General features: G+C 47.9%; 1 protein-coding gene across 4 annotated transcripts in view; it reads right to left on the bottom strand.

Annotated features, from left to right (window-relative positions):
- Window positions 1-23,885, bottom strand: part of WDR75 (WD repeat domain 75) — a 1,043,598-nt gene that overhangs the window by 421,373 nt on the left and 598,340 nt on the right. For all 4 annotated transcript variants that reach the window (XM_063934110.1, XM_063934109.1, XM_063934108.1 and 1 more), the window contains one exon: window positions 16,029-16,207. In XM_063934110.1, coding sequence (XP_063790180.1) covers window positions 16,029-16,207 — 179 coding nt within the window. The remainder of the gene's footprint in view (window positions 1-16,028; window positions 16,208-23,885) is intronic.

The raw sequence follows: 23,885 nt of genomic DNA on the forward strand, positions 1-23,885 counted from the left end.
ACGTAAGATTAAACGACTGCTGTACTGCAGTGTCATCCAAAGCGATTTTTAACACATCCCTGATACCAAGTGTGAGGGGCTCAATAACTTGTGCAGAAGGTGAATCTTCTATAATATGATCCAATTCCTTCCCCTCCTACTGTACCTCATCCTCAGGTTCGGAGAGTAAATTAGGCAGCCCACATTTTTGTGGGCCTGAACTAAGGAGGTCTGCTACAACCTGCTGCAGTTGTTGTGTCTTTTGATTATTAGCAGTGAGCTGAGATGACATGTCTGCCATCATGGATTTTAGAGCACCGAGCCAGGATGGCTCCTGACCCTCCCCCCCCACCCCAGTCTCTTCACTAAGTTGGTAGGACTGGCTGCACTGTTAACGAGAGAGAACCAACCATAGAGGGAGAGAATCTGGTGTGACATACACTGCATAATTGGTGTTTTACCAAGTTTACAGTAGACACCACACACACAGACAAGTATTTCAATAGCCTGCCCTTATTGAATGTGAGAAGGAGACAGAGAGAGGAAAAGCACACCCAAGCCTGGCAGACTCAGTAAGACTGCAGGCTGTCTATAACACGGTGTAATATCTGAGTTTGTCCTTTTCAGGACACTAAGCGAGTACAATAGCTGATGCCCCCTTAGATACACCCCTGTACCAGTTCCCTCTGTGTCCCGAGTGTCTGGAGGAGATGTGTGTCCTTGTTGCTGCAGCTGTAAGCAGATGAAGGTGCCAAAACGCAGCTGGTCCTGCTCTGAGGTAGCTCCGGCCCCTGTAATGGTGCCGGAGCTATAGTTATTTATACTGGCAATGTCTCCTTATAGGTATAAAAAAAATAAGATTTTACTCACCGGTAAATCTATTTCTCGTAGTCCGTAGTGGATGCTGGGGACTCCGTAAGGACCATGGGGGATAGACGGGCTCCGCAGGAGACTGGGCACTCTAAAGAAAGATTTAGTACTACCTGGTGTGCACTGGCTCCTCCCTCTATGCCCCTCCTCCAGACCTCAGTTAAGGAAACTGTGCCCGGAAGAGCTGACATTATAAGGAAAGGATTTTGGAATCCAGGGTAAGACTCATACCAGCCACACCAATCACACCGTACAACTTGTGATAACATAACCAGTTAACAGTATGAACAACAAACGAGCATCACTCAACGGATGCCAAATAACATAACCCTTTATTAAGCAATTACTATATACACATATTGCAGAAAGTCCGCACTTGAGACGGGCGCCCAGCATCCACTACGGACTACGAGAAATAGATTTACCGGTGAGTAAAATCTTATTTTCCCTAACGTCCTAGTGGATGCTGGGGACTCCGTAAGGACCATGGGGATTATACCAAAGCTCCCAAACGGGCGGGAGAGTGCGGATGACTCTGCAGCACCGAATGGGAAAATACAAGATCCTCCTCAGCCAAGGTATCAAACTTGTAGAATTTTGCAAATGTGTTTGAACCCGACCAAGTAGCCGCTCGGCAAAGCTGTAATGTCGAGACCCCTCGAGTAGCCGCCCAAGAAGAGCCCACCTTCCTTGTGGAATGGGCTTTTACAGATTTTGGATGCGGCAATCCCGCCGCAGAATGAGCCTGCTGAATCGTGCTACAGATCCAGCGAGCAATGGTCTGCTTTGAAGCAGGAGCACCCAACTTGTTGGATGCATACAGGATAAACAGCGAGTCAGTCTTCCTGACTCCCGCCGTCCTGGCTACATAGATCTTCAAAGCCCTGACTACATCAAGCAATTTGGAGTCCTCCAAGTCACGAGTAGCCGCAGGCACCACAATGGGTTGGTTCAAATGAAAAGAGGACACCACCTTCGGCAGAAATTGCGGCCGAGTCCGCAATTCTGCCCTGTCCATATGGAAAACCAGATAGGGGCTTTTACATGACAAAGCTGCCAATTCTGACACACGCCTAGCCGAAGCTAAGGCCAATAGCATGACCACTTTCCACGTGAGATACTTTAGCTCCACGGTCTTAAGTGGCTCAAACCAGTGAGATTTCAGGAAACTCAACACCACGTTAAGATCCCAAGGTGCCACTGGTGGCACAAAAGGGGGCTGCATATGCAGCACTCCCTTAACAAACATCTGAACCTCAGGCAGTGAAGCCAGTTCTTTTTGAAAGAAAATGGATAGGGCCAAAATCTGGACCTTTATGGACCCTAATTTTAGGCCCATAGTCACTCCCGACTGTAGGAAGTGCAGGAACCGGCCCAGCTGGAATTCCTCTGTAGGGGCCTTCCTGGCCTCACACCAAGCAACATATTTTCGCCATATACGGTGATAATGCTTTGCTGTCACGTCCTTCCTAGCTCTTATCAGCGTACGAATAACTTCCTCCGGAATGCTTTTTTCCGCTAGGATCCTGCGTTCAACCGCCATGCCGTCAAACGCAGCCGCGGTAAGTCTTGGAACAGACAGGGTCCCTGTTGCAACAGGTCCTGTCTGAGAGATAGAGGCCACGGGTCCTCTGTGAGCATTTCTTGCAGTTCCGGGTACCAAGTCCTTCTTGGCCAATCTGGAACAATTAGTATTGTTCTCACTCCTCTTCGTCTTACGATTCTCAGTACCTTGGGTATGAAAGGAAGAGAAGGAAACACATAGACCGACTGGAAAACCCACGGTGTTACCAGTGCGTCCACAGCTATCGCCTGAGGGTCTCTTGACCTGGCGCAATACCATTGTAGTTTTTTGTTGAGACGGGACGCCATCATGTCTACCTGTGGCAGTTCCCATCGATATGTAATCTGAGCGAAGACTTCGTGATGAAGTCCCCACTCTCCCGGGTGGAGGTCGTGTCTGCTGAGGAAGTCTGCTTCCCAGTTGTCCACTCCCGGAATGAACACTGCTGACAGTGCTTGCACGTGATTCTCCGCCCACCGAAGAATCCTGGTGGCTTCCGCCATCGCGACTCTGCTTCTTGTGCCGCCCTGGCGGTTTACATGAGCCACTGCGGTGATGTTGTCTGACTGAATCAGCACCGGTTGGTTGTGAAGCAGGGGCTCCGCTTGACTCAGGGCGTTGTATATGGCCCTTAGTTCCAGGATATTTATGTGCAGACAAGCCTCCTGACTTGACCACAACCCTTGGAAGTTTCTTCCCTGAGTGACTGCCCCCCAACCTCGGAGGCTCGCATCCGTGGTCACCAGGACCCAGTCCTGTATGCCGAACCTGCGGCCCTCGAGAAGGTGAGCACTCTGCAGCCACCACAGAAGAGACACCCTGACCCTGGGGGACAGGGTTATCAGCCGATGCATCTGTAGATGTGATCCGGACCACTTGTCCAACAGATCCCATTGAAAGGTCCTAGCATGGAACCTGCCGAAGGGAATGGCTTCGTACGATGCCACCATCTTTCCCACGACTCGCGTGCAGTGATGGACCGACACCTGTTTCAGTTTTAAGAGGTCTCTGACTAGAGTCACTAGCTCTTGAGCCTTCTCCGCCGGGATAAACACCTTCTTCTGGTCTGTGTCCAGAATCATGCCCAGAAAGGGCAGACGCGTCGTAGGAATCAGCTGCGATTTTGGGCTATTCAGAATCCAGCCATGCTGCTGCAACACTTCCTGAGAGTGTGCTACGCTGATCTGCAACTGCTCTCTGGACCTCGTCTTTATGAGGAGATCGTCCAAGTATGGGATAATTGTGACTCCTTGCTTCCGAAGGAGCACCATCATTTCCACCATTACCTAGGTAAATATTCTCGGTGCCGTGGAGAGCCCAAACGGCAACGTCTGGAATTGGTAATGACAGTCCTGTACCACAAATATGAGGTACTCCTGATGAGGTGGATAAATGGGGACATGCAAGTAAGCATCCTTGATGTCCAGAGACACCATAAAATCCCCCTCTTCCAGGCTTGCAATGACCAATCTGAGCGATTCCATTTTGAACTTGAATCTTTTCAGATAAATGTTCAGGGACTTTAAATTCAATATGGGTCTGACCGAACCATCCGGTTTCGGTACCACAAACATTGTGGAATAGTATCCCTTTCCCTGTTGAAGGGGAACCTTTACCACCGCCTGCTGGAGAAATAGTTTGTGAATTGCCGCTAACACTACTTCCCTTTCTATGGGGGAAGCTGGCAGGGCCGATTTGAGGTAACGGTGAGGGGGCATCACTTCGAATTCCAGCTTGTATCCCTGAGACACAATCTGTATAGCCTAGGGATCCACCTCTGAGCGAACCCACTGGTGGCTGAAATGTCGGAGACGCGCCCCCACCGCTCCTGGCTCCACCCGTGGAGCACCAGCGTCATGCGGTGGATTTAGTGGAAGCAGGGGAGGACTTCTGTTCCTGGAAACTAGCTGTAAGGTGCAGCTTTTTCCTCTACCGCTGCCTCTGGCAAGAAAGGACGCACCTCTGACCTTCTTGCTTCTTTTGTGAGCGAAAGGACTGCATTTGGTTATGCGGTGCTTTCTTAGGTTGTGAGGGAATATATGGCAAAAAGTTTGACTTCCCAGCAGTAGCTGTGAAAACCAGGTCCGAGAAACCGCCTCCAAACAATTCCTCACCCTTGTAAGGTAACACCTCCATGTGTTTCTTGGAGTCGGCATCACCTGTCCACTGCCGAGTCCACAGGACCCTCCTGGCAAAAATTGACATTGCATTAATTCTAGAGCCCAGTAGGCAAATGTCCCTCTGGGCATCCCTCATATATAGGACAGTGTCTTTTATATGCCCCAGGGTCAGCATAATGGTATCCCTGTCTAACGTATCCATTTCCTCAGACAGATTATCTGTCCACGCTGCTACAGCACTACACATCCAAGCCAACGCAATTGCCGGCCTCCGTAGAGTACCGGAATGTGTATAAACAGATTTCAGGATACTTTCCTGCTTCCCATCTGCAGGATCCTTTAGGGCGGCCGTATCCTGTGACGGCAGGGCCACCTTCTTAGATAAGCATGTGAGAGCTTTATCTACCCTAGGGGGGGGGGGGGGGGGGGGAGATTCCCAGCGCATCCTGTCCGTTGGCGGGAAGGGGTACGCCATAAGTAACCTTTTGAAAAACAGTACTTTCTTATCGGGGGAATCCCACGCTCTTTCACATAATTCATTCAACTCATGTGAAGGGGGAAAAGTCACCTCTTGGTTTTTCTCCCCATACATATAAACCCTCTTGTCAGGGACAGGGTCTACCTCTGAAATGTGCAAAACATCCTTCATTGCTATAATCATGTAGCGGATGGCTTTAGTCATTTTAGGTTGCAATTTTGCATCATCGTCATCGACACTGGAGTCAGAATCTGTGTCGATATCTGTGTCAACCATTTTGGATAGTGGGTGCTTTTGAGACCCTGAGGGTCTCTGCGCTGTAGGATCAGGCATTAGTTGAGACCCTGACTGCCCCAAGGTATCAGCTTTATCAAACCTTTTATGTAAGGAGTTTACATTATCATTTAACACCTCCCACATATCCATCCAATCAGGTGTCGGCACCGTCGGTGGCGACACGTCATTCATCTGCACTTGCTCTGCCTCCACATAGCCCTCTTCGTCAAACATGGCGACACACGCGTACCGACACACCACACACACAGGGGAAGCTCTAAATGAGGACAGGACCCCCACAAGGCATTTTTGAGAGACAGAGTATGCCAGCACACCCCCCCAGCGCTATATAACCCAGGAATCACACAGTAACTTAGTGTTTAGCCAGTAGCTGCTGTATATATGATTAATGCGCCTAAACTTATGTGCCCCCCCCCCCCCCCCCCCCCTCTCTTTTTTACCCTCTTTCTACCGTGAATCTGCAGGGGAGAGCCTGGGGAGCTTCCTCTCAGCGGAGTTGTGGAGAGAAAATGGCGCTGGTGCGTGCTGAGGAAGAAGGCCCCGCCCCCTCAGTGGCGGGCTTCTGTCCCGCGATTTTGTGGAAAAATAATGGCGGGGGCTCATGCATATAACAGTGTCCAACTGTATATATGCTGCTTTTGCCATGAGGTACTTAATTGCTGCCCAGGCCCCCCCCCTGCACCCTACGTGACTGGAGTGTGTGGGCGCAGTGGCGCACAGCTGCAGTGCTGTGCGCTACCTCGTATGAAGACAGGAGTCTTCTGACGCCGATTTTGACGTCTTCTTGCTTCAACCCGCCGGCTTCTGGCTCTGCGAGGAGGACGGCGGCGCGGCTCCGGGAACGGACGACAAGGTCAGGTCCTGTGTTCGATCCCTCTGGAGCTAATGGTGTCCAGTAGCCTAAGAAGCGCAACCTAGCCGCAGTTAGTAGGTTTGCTTCTCTCCCCTCAGTCCCACGTAGCAGAGAGTCAGTTGCCAGCAGAAGCTCTCTGAAAATAAAAAAACCTAACTAAAATACTTTCTTATTAGCAAGCTCAGGAGAGCTCACTAAAAGCACCCAGCTCTGGCCGAGCACAGATTTTAACTGAGGTCTGGAGGAGGGGCATAGAGGGAGGTGCACACCAGGTAGTACTAAATCTTTCTTTAGAGTGCCCAAGTCTCCTGCGGAGCCCGTCTATCCCCCATGGTCCTTACGGAGTCCCCAACATCCACTAGGACGTTAGAGAAAGGATTTTAATTACTTACTGGTAAATCCTTTTCTCGTAGTCCGCAGAGGATGCTGGGGTCCACATTAGTAACATGGGGTATAGATGGGTCCACCAGGAGCCATTGGCACTTTAAGAGTTTGAGAGTGTGGGCTGGCTCCTCCCTCTATGTCTATCCTACCAGACTCAGTCTAGAAACTGTGCCCGAGGAGACGGACATCTTCGAGAGAAGGATTATACACAGATAGTGGCGAGATTCATACCAGCTCACACATACAAGGCAAACCAAGCTAACTAGCTTGAAACTCAGCAACCACTGAAACATACTTACCAAGTAACAATGCTGTACTTAACTAAAAACAAAAGTTGTACTGAACCAGAAAACCACTGCAGAAAAACGAAGCGCTGGGCGGGCGCCCAGCATCCTCTGCGGACTACGAGAAAAGGATTTACCAGTAATTAAAATAAGATTTGAAACCTACCAGTATATCGTTTTCTCCTAGTCCGTAGAGGATGCTGGGGACTCCGTAAGGACCATGGGGTATAGACGGGCTCCGCAGGAGACCTGGGCACTATAAAGAACTTTAGAATGGGTGTGCACTGGCTCCTCCCTCTATGCCCCTCCTTTAGACCTCAGTTAGATCCTGTGCCCAGAGGAGATAGGGTGCAATACAGGGGAGCTCTCCTGAGTTTCTTTGAAAAATAATTTTGTTAGTTTTTTTTTTTATTTTCAGGGAGCACTGCTGGCAACAGGCTCCCTGCATCGTGGGACTGAGGAGAGAGAAGCAGACCTACTTAAGTGATAGGCTCTGCTTCTTAGGCTCTATAAAGAACTTTAGAATGGGTGTGCACTGGCTCCTCCCTCAATGCCCCTCCTCCAGACCTCAGTTAGAAAAACTGTTCCCAGAGTAGATGGACATTACGAGGAAAGGATTTTGTTAATCTAAGGGCAAGATTCACACCAGCCCACACCGTATAAACTGGAATATACGCAACCAGTTAACAGTATGAACACAAAACAGTATCAGCTAAAGACTGATCTCAACTGTAACATAACCCTTATGTAAGCAACTATACACAAGCCTTGCAGATTTTGTCCGCACTGGGACGGGCGCCCAGCATCCTCTACGGACTAGGAGAAAAAGATTTACCGGTAGGTTTAAAATCTTATTTTCTCTTACATCCTAGAGGATGCTGGGGACTCCGTAAGGACCATAGGGTTTATACCAAAGCTCCAGACCAGGCGGGAGAGTGCGGACGACTCTGCAGCACCGACTGACAAACACAAGGTCCTCATCAGCCAGGGTATCAAACTTATAGAACTTTGCAAAAGTGTTTGGACCTGACCAGGTAGCTGCTTGGCAAAGCTGTAAAGCCAAGGCGCCTTGGGCAGCAGCCCAAGAAGAGGCCACCTTCCTAGTGGAATGGGCCTTTACCGAATTTGTTAACAGCAATCCTGCAGCAGAATGAGCCTGCTGAATCGTGTTACAGATACAGCGAGCAATAGCCTGCTTCGAAGCAGGAGCGCCAACTTTGTTGGCTGTATACAGGACAAACAGTGCTTCTGTTTTCCTAACCCGAGCCGTCCTGGCTACGTAGATTTTTAAGGCCCTGACTACATGCAAGGACTTGGAATCCTCCAAGTCACTCGTAGCCACAGGCACCACAATAGGTTGGTTCATATGAAATGAAGAAACCACCTTAGGCAAAAATTGAGGATGAGTCCTCAACTCTGCTCTATCCACATGGAAGGTCAAACAGGGGCTCTTGTGAGACAAGGCCGCCAATTCGGACACCCGCCTTGCAGATGCCAAGGCCAACAACATGACCCCCTTCTAAGTGAGAAATTTAAATTCAACCGTTTGAAGAGGTTCAAACCAGTGAGACTTCAGGAACCGTAACACCACATTAAAGGTCCCAAGGTGCCACTGAGGGCACAAAAGGAGGCTAGATGTGCAGTACTACCTTTACAAAAGTCTGGACTTCTGGGAGAGAAGCCAAATCCTTCTGAAAGAAAATAGATAGGGCCGAAATCTGTACCTTAATGGAGCCTAATTTTAGGCCTATATCCACTCCTGTCTGTAGAAAGTGGAGAAAACGGCCCAGATGGAAATCTTCCGTAGGAGCATTCTTGGCTTCACACCAAAGAAACATACTTTCCCCAGATACGGTGATAATGTTTTTCCGTCATCTCCTTCCTAGCCTTTATCAGAGTAGGGATGACTTCCTCCGGAATACCTTTCCCAGCTAGGATTTGGCGTTCAAACGCCATGCCATCAAACGTAACCGCGGTAAGTCTTGGAACACGCAGGGCCCCTGTTGTAACAGGTCCTCCCTGAGAGGAAGAGGCCATGGATCTTCTGTGAGCATCTCCTGAAGATCTGAATACCAGGCCCTTCGAGGCCAATCTGGAACAATGAGTATTGTTTTCACCCCTTTTTTGTCTTATGATTATCAATATTTTTGAGATGAGAGGAAGAGGGGGGAACACATAGACTGACAAACACCCAAAGGTGTCACCAAGGCGTCCACCGCTACTGCCTGAGGGTCCCTTGACCTGGCACAATACCTCCGAAGCTTCTTGTTGAGGCGTGACGCCATCATGTCTATGTGAGGAATTCCCCAAAGACTTGTTATCTCTGTAAAAACTTCTTGATGAAGCCCTCCTGGATGGAGATCGTGTCTGCTGAGGAAGTCTGCCTCTCAGTTGTCCACTCCCGAAATGAAGACCGCTGACAGAGCGCTTACGTGATTTTCCGCCCAGCGAAGAATCCTGCTGGCTTCCGCCATTGCCACTCTGCTCCTTGTCCCGCCTTGGTGGTTTACATGAGCCAAGGCTGTGACGTTGTCTGATTGAATTAGAACCGGTAGGTCGCGAAGAAGATCCTCCGCTTGTCGTAGGCCGTTGTATGCGGCCCTCAATTCCAGTACGTTGATGTGTAGACAAGCCTTCTGGCTTGACCATAGCCCCTGAAAATGTCTTCCTTGTGTGACTGCTCCCCATCCTCGGAGGCTCGCATCCGTGGTCACCAGAACCCAGTCCAGAATGCCGAACTTGCGACCCTCTAGAAGGTGAGCACTTTGCAGCCACCACAGGAGAGACACCCTGGCCTGGGGGGACAGGCTTATCTTCTGATGTATTAGTAGATGATACCTGGACCACTTGTCCAGGAGGTCCCACTGAAACGTCTTTGCATGAAACCTGCCGAAGGGGATGGCCTCGTAGGCTGCCACCATTTTCCCCAGAACTCGAGTGCATTGATGAACAGACACTCTTTTTGGTTTTAGCAAGTCTCTGACCATGTTCTGGAGGTCCTGGGCTTTTTCCATCGGGAGAAAAACCCTCTTCTGGAAAAAAACCCTCTTCTGTTCCGTGTCCAGAATCATGCCTAGGAATGATAGTAGAGTCGTTGGAATCAGATGTGACTTTGGCAGATTGAGAATCCAACCGTGTTGTTGTAGCACTCTCAGGGAGAGCGACACGCTTTTCTGCAATTGATCTCTCGATCTTGCTTTTATCAGGAGATCGTCCAAGTATGGGATAATTGTGACTACCTGCCTGCGCAGGTGCACCATCATCTCCGCCATCACCTTGGTGAAAAGCCTCGGGGCCGTGGAAAGCCCAAACGGCAACGTCTGAAACTGGTAATGACAGTCCTGTACAGCGAATCTGAGGTACGACTGATGAGGAGGATATATGGGGACATGAAGGTATGCATCCTTTATGTCGAGTGACACCATAAAATCCCCCCCTTCCAGACTGGAGATCACAGCCCGGAGCGATTCCATCTTGAATTTGAACTTTAACAAGTACAGGTTTAGGGATTTTAGATTTAAAATGGGTCTGACGGAACCATCCGGCTTCGGGACCACGAACAGTGTTGAACAGTACCCTTTCCCCTTTTGGACTAGGGGAACCTTGACAATCACTTGCTGTTGATACAGCTTTTGAAATGCAGCGAACACTACTTCCCTCTCTGGGGGAGAAGCTGGCAAGGCCGACTTGAAAAATCGGCGAAGGGGCACCTCTATTAGAATTCCAGTTTGTAGCCTTGGGATACAATATCCATTGCCCAAGGAACACGTCTGACAGAACCCAGACCTGGCTGAAGAGTCAAAGACGTGCCCCCACCGGTGCGGACTCCCTCAGTGGAGCCCCAGCGTCATGCGGTGGATTTAGTAGAAGCCGAGGAGGACATCTGCTCCTGGGAACTAGCCGTAGCATGCATTCTTTTCCCTCTACCCTTACCACTGGCGAGGAAAGATGAGCCCCGACCTCTTCTAGACTTTCGCAACCGAAAGGACTGCATCTGATACTGTGGAGTTTTATTTTGCTGTGGGGGAACAAAAGGCAAAAAGGTAGATTTACCCGCGGTAGCTGCGGCAACCAGGTCCGCGAGACCTTCCCCAAATAAAACTTCACCTTTGTATGGCAAAACCTCCATGTTTCTTTGAGTCAGCATCACCCGTCCATTAGCGAGTCCACAGGGCGCGCCTAGCAGAAACCGCCATGGCGTTGGCTCTCGACCCTAGCAGCCCAACGTCTCTTTGAGCATCCGTCATATATAAGACTGCGTCTTTAATGTGGCCTAAGGTTAATAAAATGGTATCTAGGGTATCAAGGTCAGCTGACAAGGTATCTGTCCAAGCTGCAACTGCACTACACACCCATGCCGATGCTATTGCCGGTCTGAGCAAAGCACATGTATGCGCATAAATAGACTTTAAAGTAGTCTCCTGCCTGCAATCAGCAGGATCTTTGAGGGATGCCGTGTCTGGAGACGGTAGCGCCACTTTCTTGGACAGGCGTGTTAAAGCATTGTCTACCCTGGGTGAGGATTCCCAACGTACCCTGCCCCATGCAGGGAAAGGTTATGCCATAAGAATCCTCTTGGGAATCTGCAGTTTTTTATCAGGAGTTTCCCAAGCCTTTTCAAATAACTCATTAAGTTCATGGGATGGGGGAAAGGTTACCGCAGGTTTTTCCTTATACCTGTGCACCCTCGTGTAAGGGACCGAGGGGTCATCTGTGATATGCAAAACCTCTTTTATTGCAATAATCATATAATGAATACTTTTTGCTACCCTCGGGTGCAACCTCTCTTCATCGTAGTCGACACTGGAGTCAGAGTCTGTGTCGGTATCAGTGTCTGCTATCTGGGATAGGGGACATTTTTGAGACCCAGAAGGGCCCGGTGACCCAGCCGAAGCCGTGGATTGACTCCCTGTTTTTTCCCTGGACTCTGCTTTGTCCAATCTCTTATGTAATAAGGTCACATTTGCATTTAAAACATTCCACATGTCCATCCAATCATGTATCGGCGTTGCCGACGGCAACACCACAATCATCTGCTCCACTTCCTCCTTAGCTGAGCCTTCCGCATCAGACATGCCGACACACTCGTATCGACACCCCCACACACACAGGGATATAGTTATAAGGAGACAGTTCCCCAATAATGCCCTTTGGAGAGACAGAGAGAGAGTATGCCAGCAAACACCCAGTGCCAACGGATACTGGAAAATAATGTCCCAGATAACAGCGCTTTTATATTAGATTACTGTGTAATACACTCACTGCACCTTACAAGTGCCCCCCCCCCCCTCCTCCTCTTTTCAGCCCTGTGTCACCATGTTCAGCAGGGGAGAGACCGGCGAGCCAGCTACTCTGCAGATCTCCGTGGAGAATATGGCGCTGGTTAGTGCTGAGGGACCAAGCTCCTCCCCCTCCGGCGGCGGGCTTCAGTCCCGCTCAAAATATTTTGAATTGGCGGGGGATATAAATAATTACTGCCTGCGCAGTGTCTATGCCTGATACAGAGGTTTTATTGCTGCCCAGGGCGCCCCTCCCCCCCCTGCGCCCTGCACCCATCAGTGCCAGCTAGCGTGTGTAGTGTGTGTGGGAGCAATGGCGCGCAGCGTTACCGCTGCGCGCTTACCTCAGTGAAGATCTGCTATTCTATCTTCCGGCTCTGCGAGGAGGACGGCGGCGGGGCTCTGGGACTAACGGCGGGGGGAGACCCGCGTTCCGACTCCCTCTGGAGCTAATGGTGTCCAGTAGCCTAAGAAGCAGAGCCTATCACTTAAGTAGGTCTGCTTCTCTCTCCTCAGTCCCACGATGCAGGGAGCCTGTTGACAGCAATGCTCCCTGAAAATAAAAAAACCTAACAAAATTCTTTTTCAGAGAAACTCAGGAGAGCTCCCCTGTATTGCACCCTATCTCCTCTGGGCACAGGATCTAACTGAGGTCTAAAGGAGGGGCATAGAGGGAGGAGCCAGTGCACACCCATTCTAAAGTTCTTTATAGTGCCTATGTCTCCTGTGGAGCCTGTCTATACCCCATGGTCCTTACGGAGTCCCCAGCATCCTCTAGGACGTAAGAGAAAATCTTATTTTCGCTTACGTTCTAGAGGATGCTGGGGTCAACATTAGTACCATGAGGATGTACCAAAGCTCCCAGAACGGGAGGGAGAGCGCGCAGGTTGCTGCAGAACTGATTGACCAAACTTAAGGTCCTCAGAGCCAAAGTATCGAACTTGAAGAACTTTGCAAACGTGTTCGACCCAGACGAAGTAGCCGCTCGGCAGAGTTGTAAAGCCTAGACACCCCGGGCAGCCGCCCAGGAAGAACCCACCTTACGAGTAGAGTGGGCCTTAACAGACGTAGGACATGACAAGCTTGACGTAGAATACGCATGCTGGATAGTGAATCTGATCCAGCGAGAGATCGTCTGCTTAGAAGCAGGACACCCAATTTTCTTGGGATCATACAGGACAAACAGAGTCCGATTTTCTGTGACAAGCAGTCCTCTTCACATAGATTTTCAGAGACCACACAACATCCAAGGACTTTGATGAAATTGAGGAGTCAGTAGCAACTGGCACCACAATAGGTTGGCTGATATGAAATGCAGACATAGCCTTCGGAAGGAACTGCTGACGAGTCAGGAGCTCTGCTCTATCTTTATGGAAGATCAAGTTTCACAGGACAAAGCCCCCAACTCAGACACCCGTCTAGCAGAAGCTAAGGCCAACAAATTGACAGCCATCCACACGAGAAACTTCACCTCAACCTTCTGTAGAGGCTCAAACCAATCCGATTGGAGTAACTGCAACACCATGTTAAGATTGCAGGCACAAAGGGAGGTTGGATGTGCAGAACTCCCTTCAAAAAAACTCTGAACCTCAGGGAGCGGAGCCAATTGTTTCTGGAAGAAAATGGATAAGGCCGAAATCTGGACCTTCACGGAACCCAACCTCAGGCCCATATCCACACCTGCTTGCAGTTAGAGGAGAAACCGTTCCAGTTGAAATTTCACTGTAGGAAACTTCTTGGACTCACACCAAGATACATATTTTTTTCCAAATACGATGATAATGTTTAGACGTTACTCCTTTCCTAGCCTGTATCAGGGTAGGAATAACCTTGTTCGGAATGTCCTTCCGAGCTAATATCTGACATTCAACCTCCATGCCGTCAAACGTAGCCGCATTAAGTCTTGACAGGAGAACGGCCCCTGCTGCAGCAGGTTCTCCCGAAGAGGAAGAGGCCTCGGATCTTCTGGCAGTAGATCAAGAAGATCAGCGTACCAAGTCCTTCTTGGCCAGTCTGGAACAATAAGGGTCACTTGAACTCTTGTTCTCCTTATGAGCTTTAGAACTCTTGGAATGAGTGAAAGTGGAGGAAACACGTGCCCCGACTGGAACACTCACGGAGTCACTAGGGCGTCCACCGCCGCGGCTTGCGGGTCCATCGACCTGGAACAATAATCACTGAAGCTTCTTGTTGAGATGAGAGGCCATCATGTCTATTTGAGGTACACTCCAAACATATGTTACCTCCCTGAACACCTCCGGATGGAGACCCCGCTCCCCTGTATGGAGATCGTGTCTGCTGAGGAAGTCTGTTTCCCAGTTGTCTACTCCCAGAATAAAGATTCTAACTCTCACGGTGCAGGTATGCTGTTGCCCAAACAGCATACCGAAAATAACAAAGTTTAAAATAAACTGAAGAACAAATCCTCTGAAGCATCCTCTCCTGAGGGCACAATTTTCTAAACTGGCTGTAGGATGGGACATAGAAGGGAGGAGCCAGCACACCCAGTTGAAGAAATTTAAAGTGCTCCTTTGGACCCCATCTATACCTTATCGTACTAAGTCCCCAATGTCACGTCTGGCAGGGTTTGAGGATCCGGCAGCTGAGATTTGCCCGAGGAGGTAGCAGGCTGTGAATGAACCAGCTGAGGGGGCTGGATATAGTTCCTTCGCATGGGACACGGAGCAATGAAGAACGTAGGCGGGGTTTGAGAGTCAATGGAAAGTATTATGTACAGAGCTGAGGCAGGGAACTGAGGCTGAAGCACAATGGTTAAAGACTTGGCTGGAGGTAAAGAACTGCGGACTGTGATTTGAAAGACGAGACTGTAGATGATGAACTGTGGATGGTAGTTGAAAACGTGGCTGGAAACAAGGACTGTGGTTTGGAAAACGAGGCTTGAAGATAATAATCTGCAGGCTGTGGTCAGTAGTACAAAGGCGTGGCTGGTGAAGGAGATCTGTGGAGTGTGGCTTGAAAGACGAGGCAGAAGACCCGGGGCCGACTGTGCCCAAAGAGTCTTACTGGACCGGGTTTTCCAGGAGCGCTTCCACAGGCAGTAGCAGGCAAGAAACAGCAGGGCTGCAGCAGCAACAGAGAACCGACCAAGCAGGATCAGGAGGAACCAAGATACAGCAGGAATCCTGGGAGCACAGGCTAAAGCACCTACAACAGGGTTGTAACTTGAAGCACTGGCATCCCTGTCCTAAACCAGCCCCCTTTTATAGGGAGAGCTTCCCCTGGATTGGCTGGAAGAAACAGGAACTATGCTTAAAACTTGGTCTCCAACATGGCGGCGCCCAGTAATGCAGACCTTTTTGCAAAGCCACATTGCTCACTGCCCCTGGTCTCCAAGCAACGGTTCAGCAAGAGCGACCCGCTGTAGCGGCGTCCCGCCGCCACGAGCGGACCCCCTCACCTCCGCTACTGCTGCCCACAGATCCGGCGCAGCAGCCCACCTCCGCCGCTGCCCGCACAACGCCACGGAAGCCAGCCCCGCGGCCCCAGCGTACCGGTAAGACTCCGGACGCTGACACCCAATATCCCTTATGGATGTAAGAGAAATATATTTTGCTCTGTGTGGCTTGCAGAAAAATAAATAAACATATTACTCCATACTGCTTTGTATTATTTTTTTTTATCTAGAACATTGGAGAATATCAAGTTGGAATAGAAAATCACTGGTGACAGAAGATTTTATATGGACTTTATTTTCACTGAGCGCATACATGGTCTATACAGCTTACAATTTCTGACTATTCAGTAACTCCCCCCATTATTGGAAAATGATTTAGAAATTAAACGTAACAATGTTACAAACATGTTTTCATAGTTAAACCAAATATACCATTTAGTAAATCAATCACGTGTTGCAAAGACTGAAGTATTAATACCTACAAATTTAGCTTATAGATAGGTACCTTTGCAGCTCTTCACTGAACTCCCAAAGTTTCATCAGTACTTCAACAGTGTCCTTTTTCTTTCCTTGTAACTCTTCCACGGTGGCTAACCAGAACCCAGTGCTACTGAATGCAGCCTTCACCAAATCCATATACTGCAGCCCAAACTGATTGACAAACTCCTGCTGTACAATATCCAGCTGTGCACAAGAAATACGCCAATATTATAAATAAAATGAAAGAAATCGAAACATACAAAATAGCAAATACATATCATGTAGAGCCTATATAATTTTACACAACCATGCCATGAATGATGACTTCACCACAACCACGCCATGGATGTATTCATGAAGCAAGGGAACATACTATGGGGCCTTATTCAGCTTCAGCTGCAATTTAGCAAAAGCTCAAATAGGCCGACTGCGCATAAGCTGCATAGACAAAGGCGTAGGACAAAATGCGTTTGCAATATGATCGCAAGCCAAGCAAAGTGCGATCACATAGCAACTGCCAGGAATTGACCATTAGAGGGAGGTAACAAGTAGTTTGTGGGAAGTGTTTGAGAAAATGCAGGCACGTCATGGCCGCTTTTCGGGGCATGTCTCGGACGATAGCTGTGACTTAAAACACGGAGCCTGATGCGACTGTATTTTAATTATTCTGAGTAGCCCTGGGTCAACCATAACTATCTATGGTGCTAGATTTCTGCGTATGCATCACACATATTGTCTAAGTAAAAAAAAAAAAGGATTCTAATACTTACCGGTAAATCCTTTTCTCTTAGTCCGTAGAGGATGCTGGGCGCCCGTCCAGCGCTTCGTTTTCCCACAGTTGTTACTTAGTTCATTACTGCCTTTTTTCCTTATTCAAGTACTGCATTGCTTTTTGGTTAAGTACTATGGTTCAGCCTTGCTGAATTGTTTCAAGCTGGTTAGCTTGGTTTTCTGTTATGTGTGAGCTGGTGTGAATCTCACTACTATCTGTTTATTTCCTTCTCTCGAAGTATGTCCGTCTCCTCGGGCACATTTTCTAGACTGAGTCTGGTAGAAGGGGCATAGAGGGAGGAGCCAGCCAACACTATTACAATATTTAACTCTTAAAGTGCCAGTGGCTCCCAAGGGACCCGTCTATACCCCATGGTACTAATGTGGACCCCAGCATCCTTTATGGACTATGAGAAAAGGATTTACCTGTAGGTAATTAAAATCCTATTTTTTTTTCTTCATGAGGTAGCTGCGCAGTGAGTCAGGGTGACTTCAGCGCTGCAGCTCCATCACCTCCCATGCGACGCTGCATACTCCTGCTGGCTTGTCCGGGTACCTGTGGTGGGGACGTCCACGTTCATAGGCGCAACCATGGAATACTCAAGAACCACGGGGTATAGACAGGATCCGCAGGAGACATGGGCACTTTAAGAGTTTCAAAGGGTGTGACCTGGCTCCTCCCTCTATGCCCCTCCTCCAGACTCCAGTTTAAGGAACTGTGCCCAGGGAGACGATCATTTCGAGGAAAAGATTTATTGTTAAACCACGGTGAGCATCTTACCAGCTCACACCGCAACCATGCCGCAGAACGTGGCATTCCACAGAACACAAGCCAATGGCATAAAGAAATTTGCAGCAATATGCTGACAAAAACCGTAACACAACCTGTGTGCAACCACAACCAATAACTGCAGATACAGTACGCACTGGGACGGGCGCCCAGCATCCTCTACGGACTAAGAGAAAAGGATTTACCGGTAGGTATTAAAATCCTACTTTTCTCATACGTCCTAGAGGATGCTGGGGTCACTTCAAGAACCATGGGGTTATACCAAAGTTCTAGAACGGGCGGGAGAGTGCGGATGACTCTGCAGCACCGATTGACCAAATATGAGGTCCTCATCGGCCAGGATATCAAACTTGCAAAACTTTGCAAAGGTGATTGAACCCGACCAAACATCTGCTCGGCAAAGTTGTAATGCCGAGATCCCCCGGGCAGCCGCCCAGGACGAGCCCACCTCTCTAGTAGAACGTGCCTTCACCGATTTCGGTAACTGCAATCCAGCCGTGAAATGAGCATGCTGAATATCTCACCACAGATCCAGCGTGCAATAGTCTGCTTGGAAGCAGGACACCCAACCTTATTGGGAGCATACAGGACAAACAGAGCCACTGTTTTCTTAATCTGAGTCGTTCAGGCGACATAATCAAAGCTTCAACCTCATCCAGAGACTTTGACTCAGCGAAGGTGTCAGTAGCCACAGGCGCCACAATAGGTTGGTTCCTGTAGAAAGAGGAAACCACCTTCGGTAGAAAACGCTGACGTGTCCTCATTTCAGTTCTATCTTCATGGAAGATCAAATAAGGGCTCTTTTGAGACAAGGCCACTAACTCAGACACCCGCCTTGCAGATGTCAAGGCCAACAGGATGGCCACTTTGCAAGTGAAAAAAGCAACTTCACCTTCTTAAAAGTTCAAACCCACGTGATTGAAGGAACTGCAACACCACATTACGATCCCATGGTGCCACTACAGGCACAAAGGAAGGTTGGACTTCCGGAAGGGAAGCTAATAGTTTCAAAAAAAAAAAAAAAAAAAAATTGCCAATGCTGAAATCTGGACCTTAATGGAGTGCAACTTCAGTCTGCATTCCCTCCAGCCTGTAGGAAATGGAGAAAACGCCTTAACTGAAACTCTTCCGTTGAAACTTTCTTGGATTCACACTAAGACACATATTTTCTCCAAAATGGTGGTAATGTTTAGACGTTACTCCTTTCCTAACCTGAATAAGTGTGGGGAATACCCTTTCGGGCTAGGATCCGGCGCTCAACAGTTATGCCGTCAAACATAGCTGCGGTAAGTCTAGGTACACGCATGGCACCTACCGTAGTAGGTCCTCGCAAAGAGGAAGAGGCCAAGGATCTTTTAATGAGCAACTCCTGAAGATCTGGGCACCAAACTCTCCTCGGCCAGTCTGGGGCAATGAAAATTGGCCGAACCCTTGTTCTTCTAATGATTCTGAGAACTTTTGGGATCAGTGGAAGTGGAAGGAATACATACAGAGACCGGAGTAGCCACTGGGTCACCAGAGCATCTACTGCTATTGCCTGAGGGTCTGGAACAATATTTCTGAAGCTTCTCGTTGAGACGAGAAGTCATCATGTCTACTTGAGGTACTCCCCAAAGACTTGTCACCTCTGCGAAGACTTCTTGGTGGAGGTCCCTCTCTCCCGGATGGAGATTGTGTCTGCTGAGGTAGTCTGCTTCCCAGTTGTCCACTCCCGGAATGAAAATTGCAGACAGAGCCCTTACATGTTTTTCTGCGCAGAGGAGGATCTTCGTCACCTCTGCCATTTCTGCTCTGCTTTTCGTTCCGCCTCGCTGTTACATTGTCCAACTGGATCTGCATGGGGTGATCTTGAAGATGATGTACCGCATGCTGAAGGCCGTTGTAAATGGCTCTCAATTCCAGCATGTTCATGTGAAAGCAGGCTTCCTGACTTTAGCATTTTTCTTGGAAGCTTTCCAACTTGAGTGACAGCTCCCCTTGTATCCGTGGTTACCAGGACCCAGTCCTGAATCCCGAACCTGTGTGCCTCAAGTAGGTGCGAGCTGTGGAGCCACTGCAGGAGTGAAATCCTGGCTTTCAACTACAGGATTATCTTCCGGTGCATATGCAGGTGGGATCCACTCTTTCAACAGGTCCAACTGGAATACCCTGGCATGAAACCTGCCAAACTGTACGGCCTCGTAGGCAGCCACCATATTTGCACTGATGGATTGACACTCTTGATGGTTTCAAGACTAGTTTTACCATTTCTGGATTGCCAGAGCCTTTTCCTGAACTTCCCTGTCCAGAATCATCTCGAAAATGTATGATCCAACCGTGTTGTTGGAGTATGGACAGGGAGAGCGCAATGTTTTGTACCAACCGCTCCCTGGATCTCGCCTTTATCAGAAGATCGTCTAGATAAGGAATTATATTGACTCCTTCTTGACACAGGAGGACCATCATCTCCGCCATCACCTTGGTGAAAAACCCTTGGCGCCGTGGAGACACTGAAAGGTAACGTCTGGAATTGGTAATGGCAATCCTGAACCACAAATCTCAGATAAGCCTGGTGAGAAGGATAAATGGGAACATGCAGGTAAGCATCCTTTACGTCTACAGACACCATGTAGTCCCCCTCCTCCAGACTGGAAATCACTGCCCTCAGCGATTCCATATTGAACTTGAATCATTTCAAGTAGAGATTCAGATTCTTTAGGTTTAGGATCGGTCTGACCGAGCCGTCCGGCTTCGGAACTACAAAAAGGATTGAATAAAACCCCTCCCCCTGTTGAAACAAAGGTACCAGGACTATGACCTGATCCTGACATATTTTTGGATTGCAGCTGTTACCGCTTCTCTTTCTGGAAGAGAAGCTGGCAAGGTCGATTTGAAAAACCGGCATGGGGGAAAGTCTTGGAGCTGTGGAGAGAAAATGGCGCTGGTGAGTGCTGAGGAAGAAGGCCCCGCCCCCTCAGCAGCGGGCTTCTGTCCCGCTTCTGTGTGTAAAAAATGGCGGGGGCTCGTACACATATACAGTGCTTGGCTGTATATGTGTGTTATTTTGCCAAAGGTATACTAATTGCTGCCCAGGGCGCCCCCCCCTTGCGCCCTGCACCCTACAGTGACTGGAGTGTGCGGGTGTGCTGTGGGAGCAATGGCGCACAGCTGCAGTGCTGTGCGCTACCTGAAGTGAAGACAGGAGTCTTCTGCCACCGATTTCAATGTCTTCTTAGCTTCTGCCGGCTTCTGTACTTCTGGCTCTGCGAGGGGGATGCCGGCGCGGCTCCGGCACGGACGATCAAGGTTAGGTACTGTGTTCGATCCCTCTGGAGCTAATGGTGTCCAGTAGCCTAAGAAGCGCAACCTAGCCGCAGTTAGTAGGTTTGCTTCTCTCCCCTCAGTCCCACGTAGCAGAGAGTCTGTTGCCAGCAGAAGCTCTCTGAAAATAAAAAACCTAAACTAAAATACTTTCTTCTTAGCAAGCTCAGGAGAGCCCACTAAAAGCACCCAGCTCTGGCCGGGCACAGATTCTAACTGAGGTCTGGAGGAGGGTCATAGAGGGAGGAGCCAGTGCACACCAGTAGTACTAAATCTTTCTTTGGAGTGCCCAGTCTCCTGCAGAGCCAATCTATTCCCCATGGTCCTTACGGCATGAAGACTCCTGTCTTCACTTCAGCTTTGATAATGGTTCGGAGAGTTTTAAAAAGGAATGGTTTAAAATTTTGGACTCTTGCTCCCTAGCTTTAATGAACATTATCACGAGTGAGAGACGTGAATGTTTGTTGGAAGTGGAAAAAGAGATAAACATTTTAAGAAGTTTGGTACATCCTTTTAGAGATTTAGAGGATTTTAAAGAGATGGAATGTGGTATAATTAATAAATTGAAAAAGAATGAAGCAGATTTGATGAAGAAAAAGCAAAATAATTTTTTTAGGGATAAGAATGACCTTTTAAAATGGTACCTATTATTTAAATGGAAGTGAAAAGCCTGTTGATGAAAAAAGTGTGAATAGAGGTTCAGAAGATGAAGTAGGGAACCATAAATGGAATGTAGAAGTGCACAAAGGAAGTCTGAAAGATAGAAAAAGTATGTACATGAAAAAGCAGAGGGAGTACCCCAATAGAGAAAGGAATCAGAGATGGGGATATGAAAGAAAACCCTATAGGTATTCGAAACCCGATTATGAGAGACCTGGTAGATTTTGGCAGAGAGAGGGGAATTAAGAACCCCAAAATGTAACATCCCAATAAGAAATAGATTTGAACCCTTTAAAGAGAACAGACAAGAAAGGGAGAATCGGAGGGAGGAAGATGAACCCCAATCAGTAGAACAATGGGATAACAGGTATCCCCGAGAGAATTCCCGTTTTCTGCCCACAATGAGAAGGGGTTGGAGATAGAGAACATCCCTAAGAGGAAACGGGGAAAAAGAGGGGGGTCTAAAAAGAAAAAAGAAAATAGAAAAGAGAGAAATAAAGAAAATAAAAAGAAAAGAGAAAGTACTGTGGAATCTCTGCCTAAAGTAGTTAATGGGAGTAATGAGTGTTTGAAAGATACCAAGGTTTACAACCTGAGTACATATGCATTAACTGAGGTTGAGGAGGATGTGTTAAGAAAGGGGTTGAAATTTGCTCCCACCAGTACAGCAAAATAATTTGATCTGTTTGTGGATACTCAAACATTTTTGAGAAAGCTTTAATTGAAAAAGTATTTTTTTATAAAGAGGGAAATGACTGCCCTGAAGAGGTAGAGTCAGGTACCAAATTTAGAAAGAAATCCACCTTTAATCCCACACAATGTAGAGGACCAGCAATAGAGACCTTTGGTAAAATGGTCATGGAAGATATAGAGGGTCTATGTGATAGAAAAAAGAAAAGAGGAAGAGGGGGTTCAAAAATAAGAATAATATGACTAAGAAGGAAAAGGAAGCGTTGAAAAAACTAGAAAGTAATGAACTTATTACTATCAAGCCCGCAGATAAGGGGGGCGGGGTAGTTGTAATGGATACAGTATTTTATGAAAATAAAATGAAAGAAATGCTTTCTGATCAAAAAACATATATGGTGGTTAAAAAGAATCCGATAGAGAGAGTGAAAAATGACCTGTATGCTTTGGTGGATAAATATTTCAATTTGGGGTCCTTACAGAAAAAGAGAGATATTTCCTTAAAATAGAGGATCCAGCACTCCCAGTGATCGATGGTCTACCAAAGGTCCATAAGGACATTACTAATCCCCCATTACGTCCGATTGTGGCAGGTGTGGAGTCAGTAACTTCAAACTTGTCACAAATGATAGACTTTCATTTGCAGCCTTTGGCCTGTAAAGGCAAAGCTTATTTAAAAGATACCACAGATATAATAAATAAATTGAAAAATGTACAATGGCAGCCAGGAGATATATTAGTGACTGCCGATGTGGGATCTTTGTACTCAATAGTAGAACACACTCGTGGTCTGCAGGCAGTAAGGAACGCTTAATCAAAGGAAAATATGAAGGAAGAACTAAAAGATTTCATAATAGACAGTATCAATTTTATTTTGAAAAATAATCATTTCTTTTTTTAAAGACACACACTATGTACAGCGTCTAGGGACCGCAATGGGTACGAGATTCGCCCCCAGCTTCGCGAACATATTCATGAATATGTGGGAGGAGCAGTGTGTGTGGGGCGAGCTGGGGGCGGTTCTCGCACAATACCACCGGTACATAGATGACGTGATTTGTGTGTGGAGAGGTGGAGGGGAGTCTTTAAGGCATTTTCAGGATGAACTGAAGAAGAATGATTTTGGTGTACATTAACATTCACGAACAGTGAGAAGCAAATTAATTATTAAGATTTAACTGTTTATATGAAAGAACAAACCATTGCTACAAAGAATTATAATAAACCGACCGAAAGTAACTCTTTTATTAATAGGATGAGTAACCATCACCCAAGCTGGTTCCGGGGGGTTCCGGGGAGCCAATTCCGACGCCTGAGTGTTATGCACACCAGTGCCTGCAGGAATGTACTGGTGTTTGAACTGTTATGCAAAACAAATGGACTCACAGACAGACTGGGGAATATGACATAACGTACACAGAAGGTGATAGGGTAACAAAATACACACAAAGTGAACAGAGAAGCCCAGAGGCTAAGGAACTGGGTGTCTCCCTTGTATTAGTAATGCTCAGATGAGAAAAGCAAGATGTTGTGTTTTAATACGTAGAGAACCCGAAATGCTGTTGCTAAGGGCAACAGCAAAACCCTAAAGGGTTACCAACGGGTGTGGCAGTAAACTCCTTGGTCAGAGATGGAATGATAGACACAAGGAGAGTCTCCACAATCCTAATTCTC

Source organism: Pseudophryne corroboree, chromosome 7 (assembly GCF_028390025.1).
Source record: "Pseudophryne corroboree isolate aPseCor3 chromosome 7, aPseCor3.hap2, whole genome shotgun sequence".
Lineage (NCBI taxonomy): Eukaryota > Metazoa > Chordata > Amphibia > Anura > Myobatrachidae > Pseudophryne > Pseudophryne corroboree.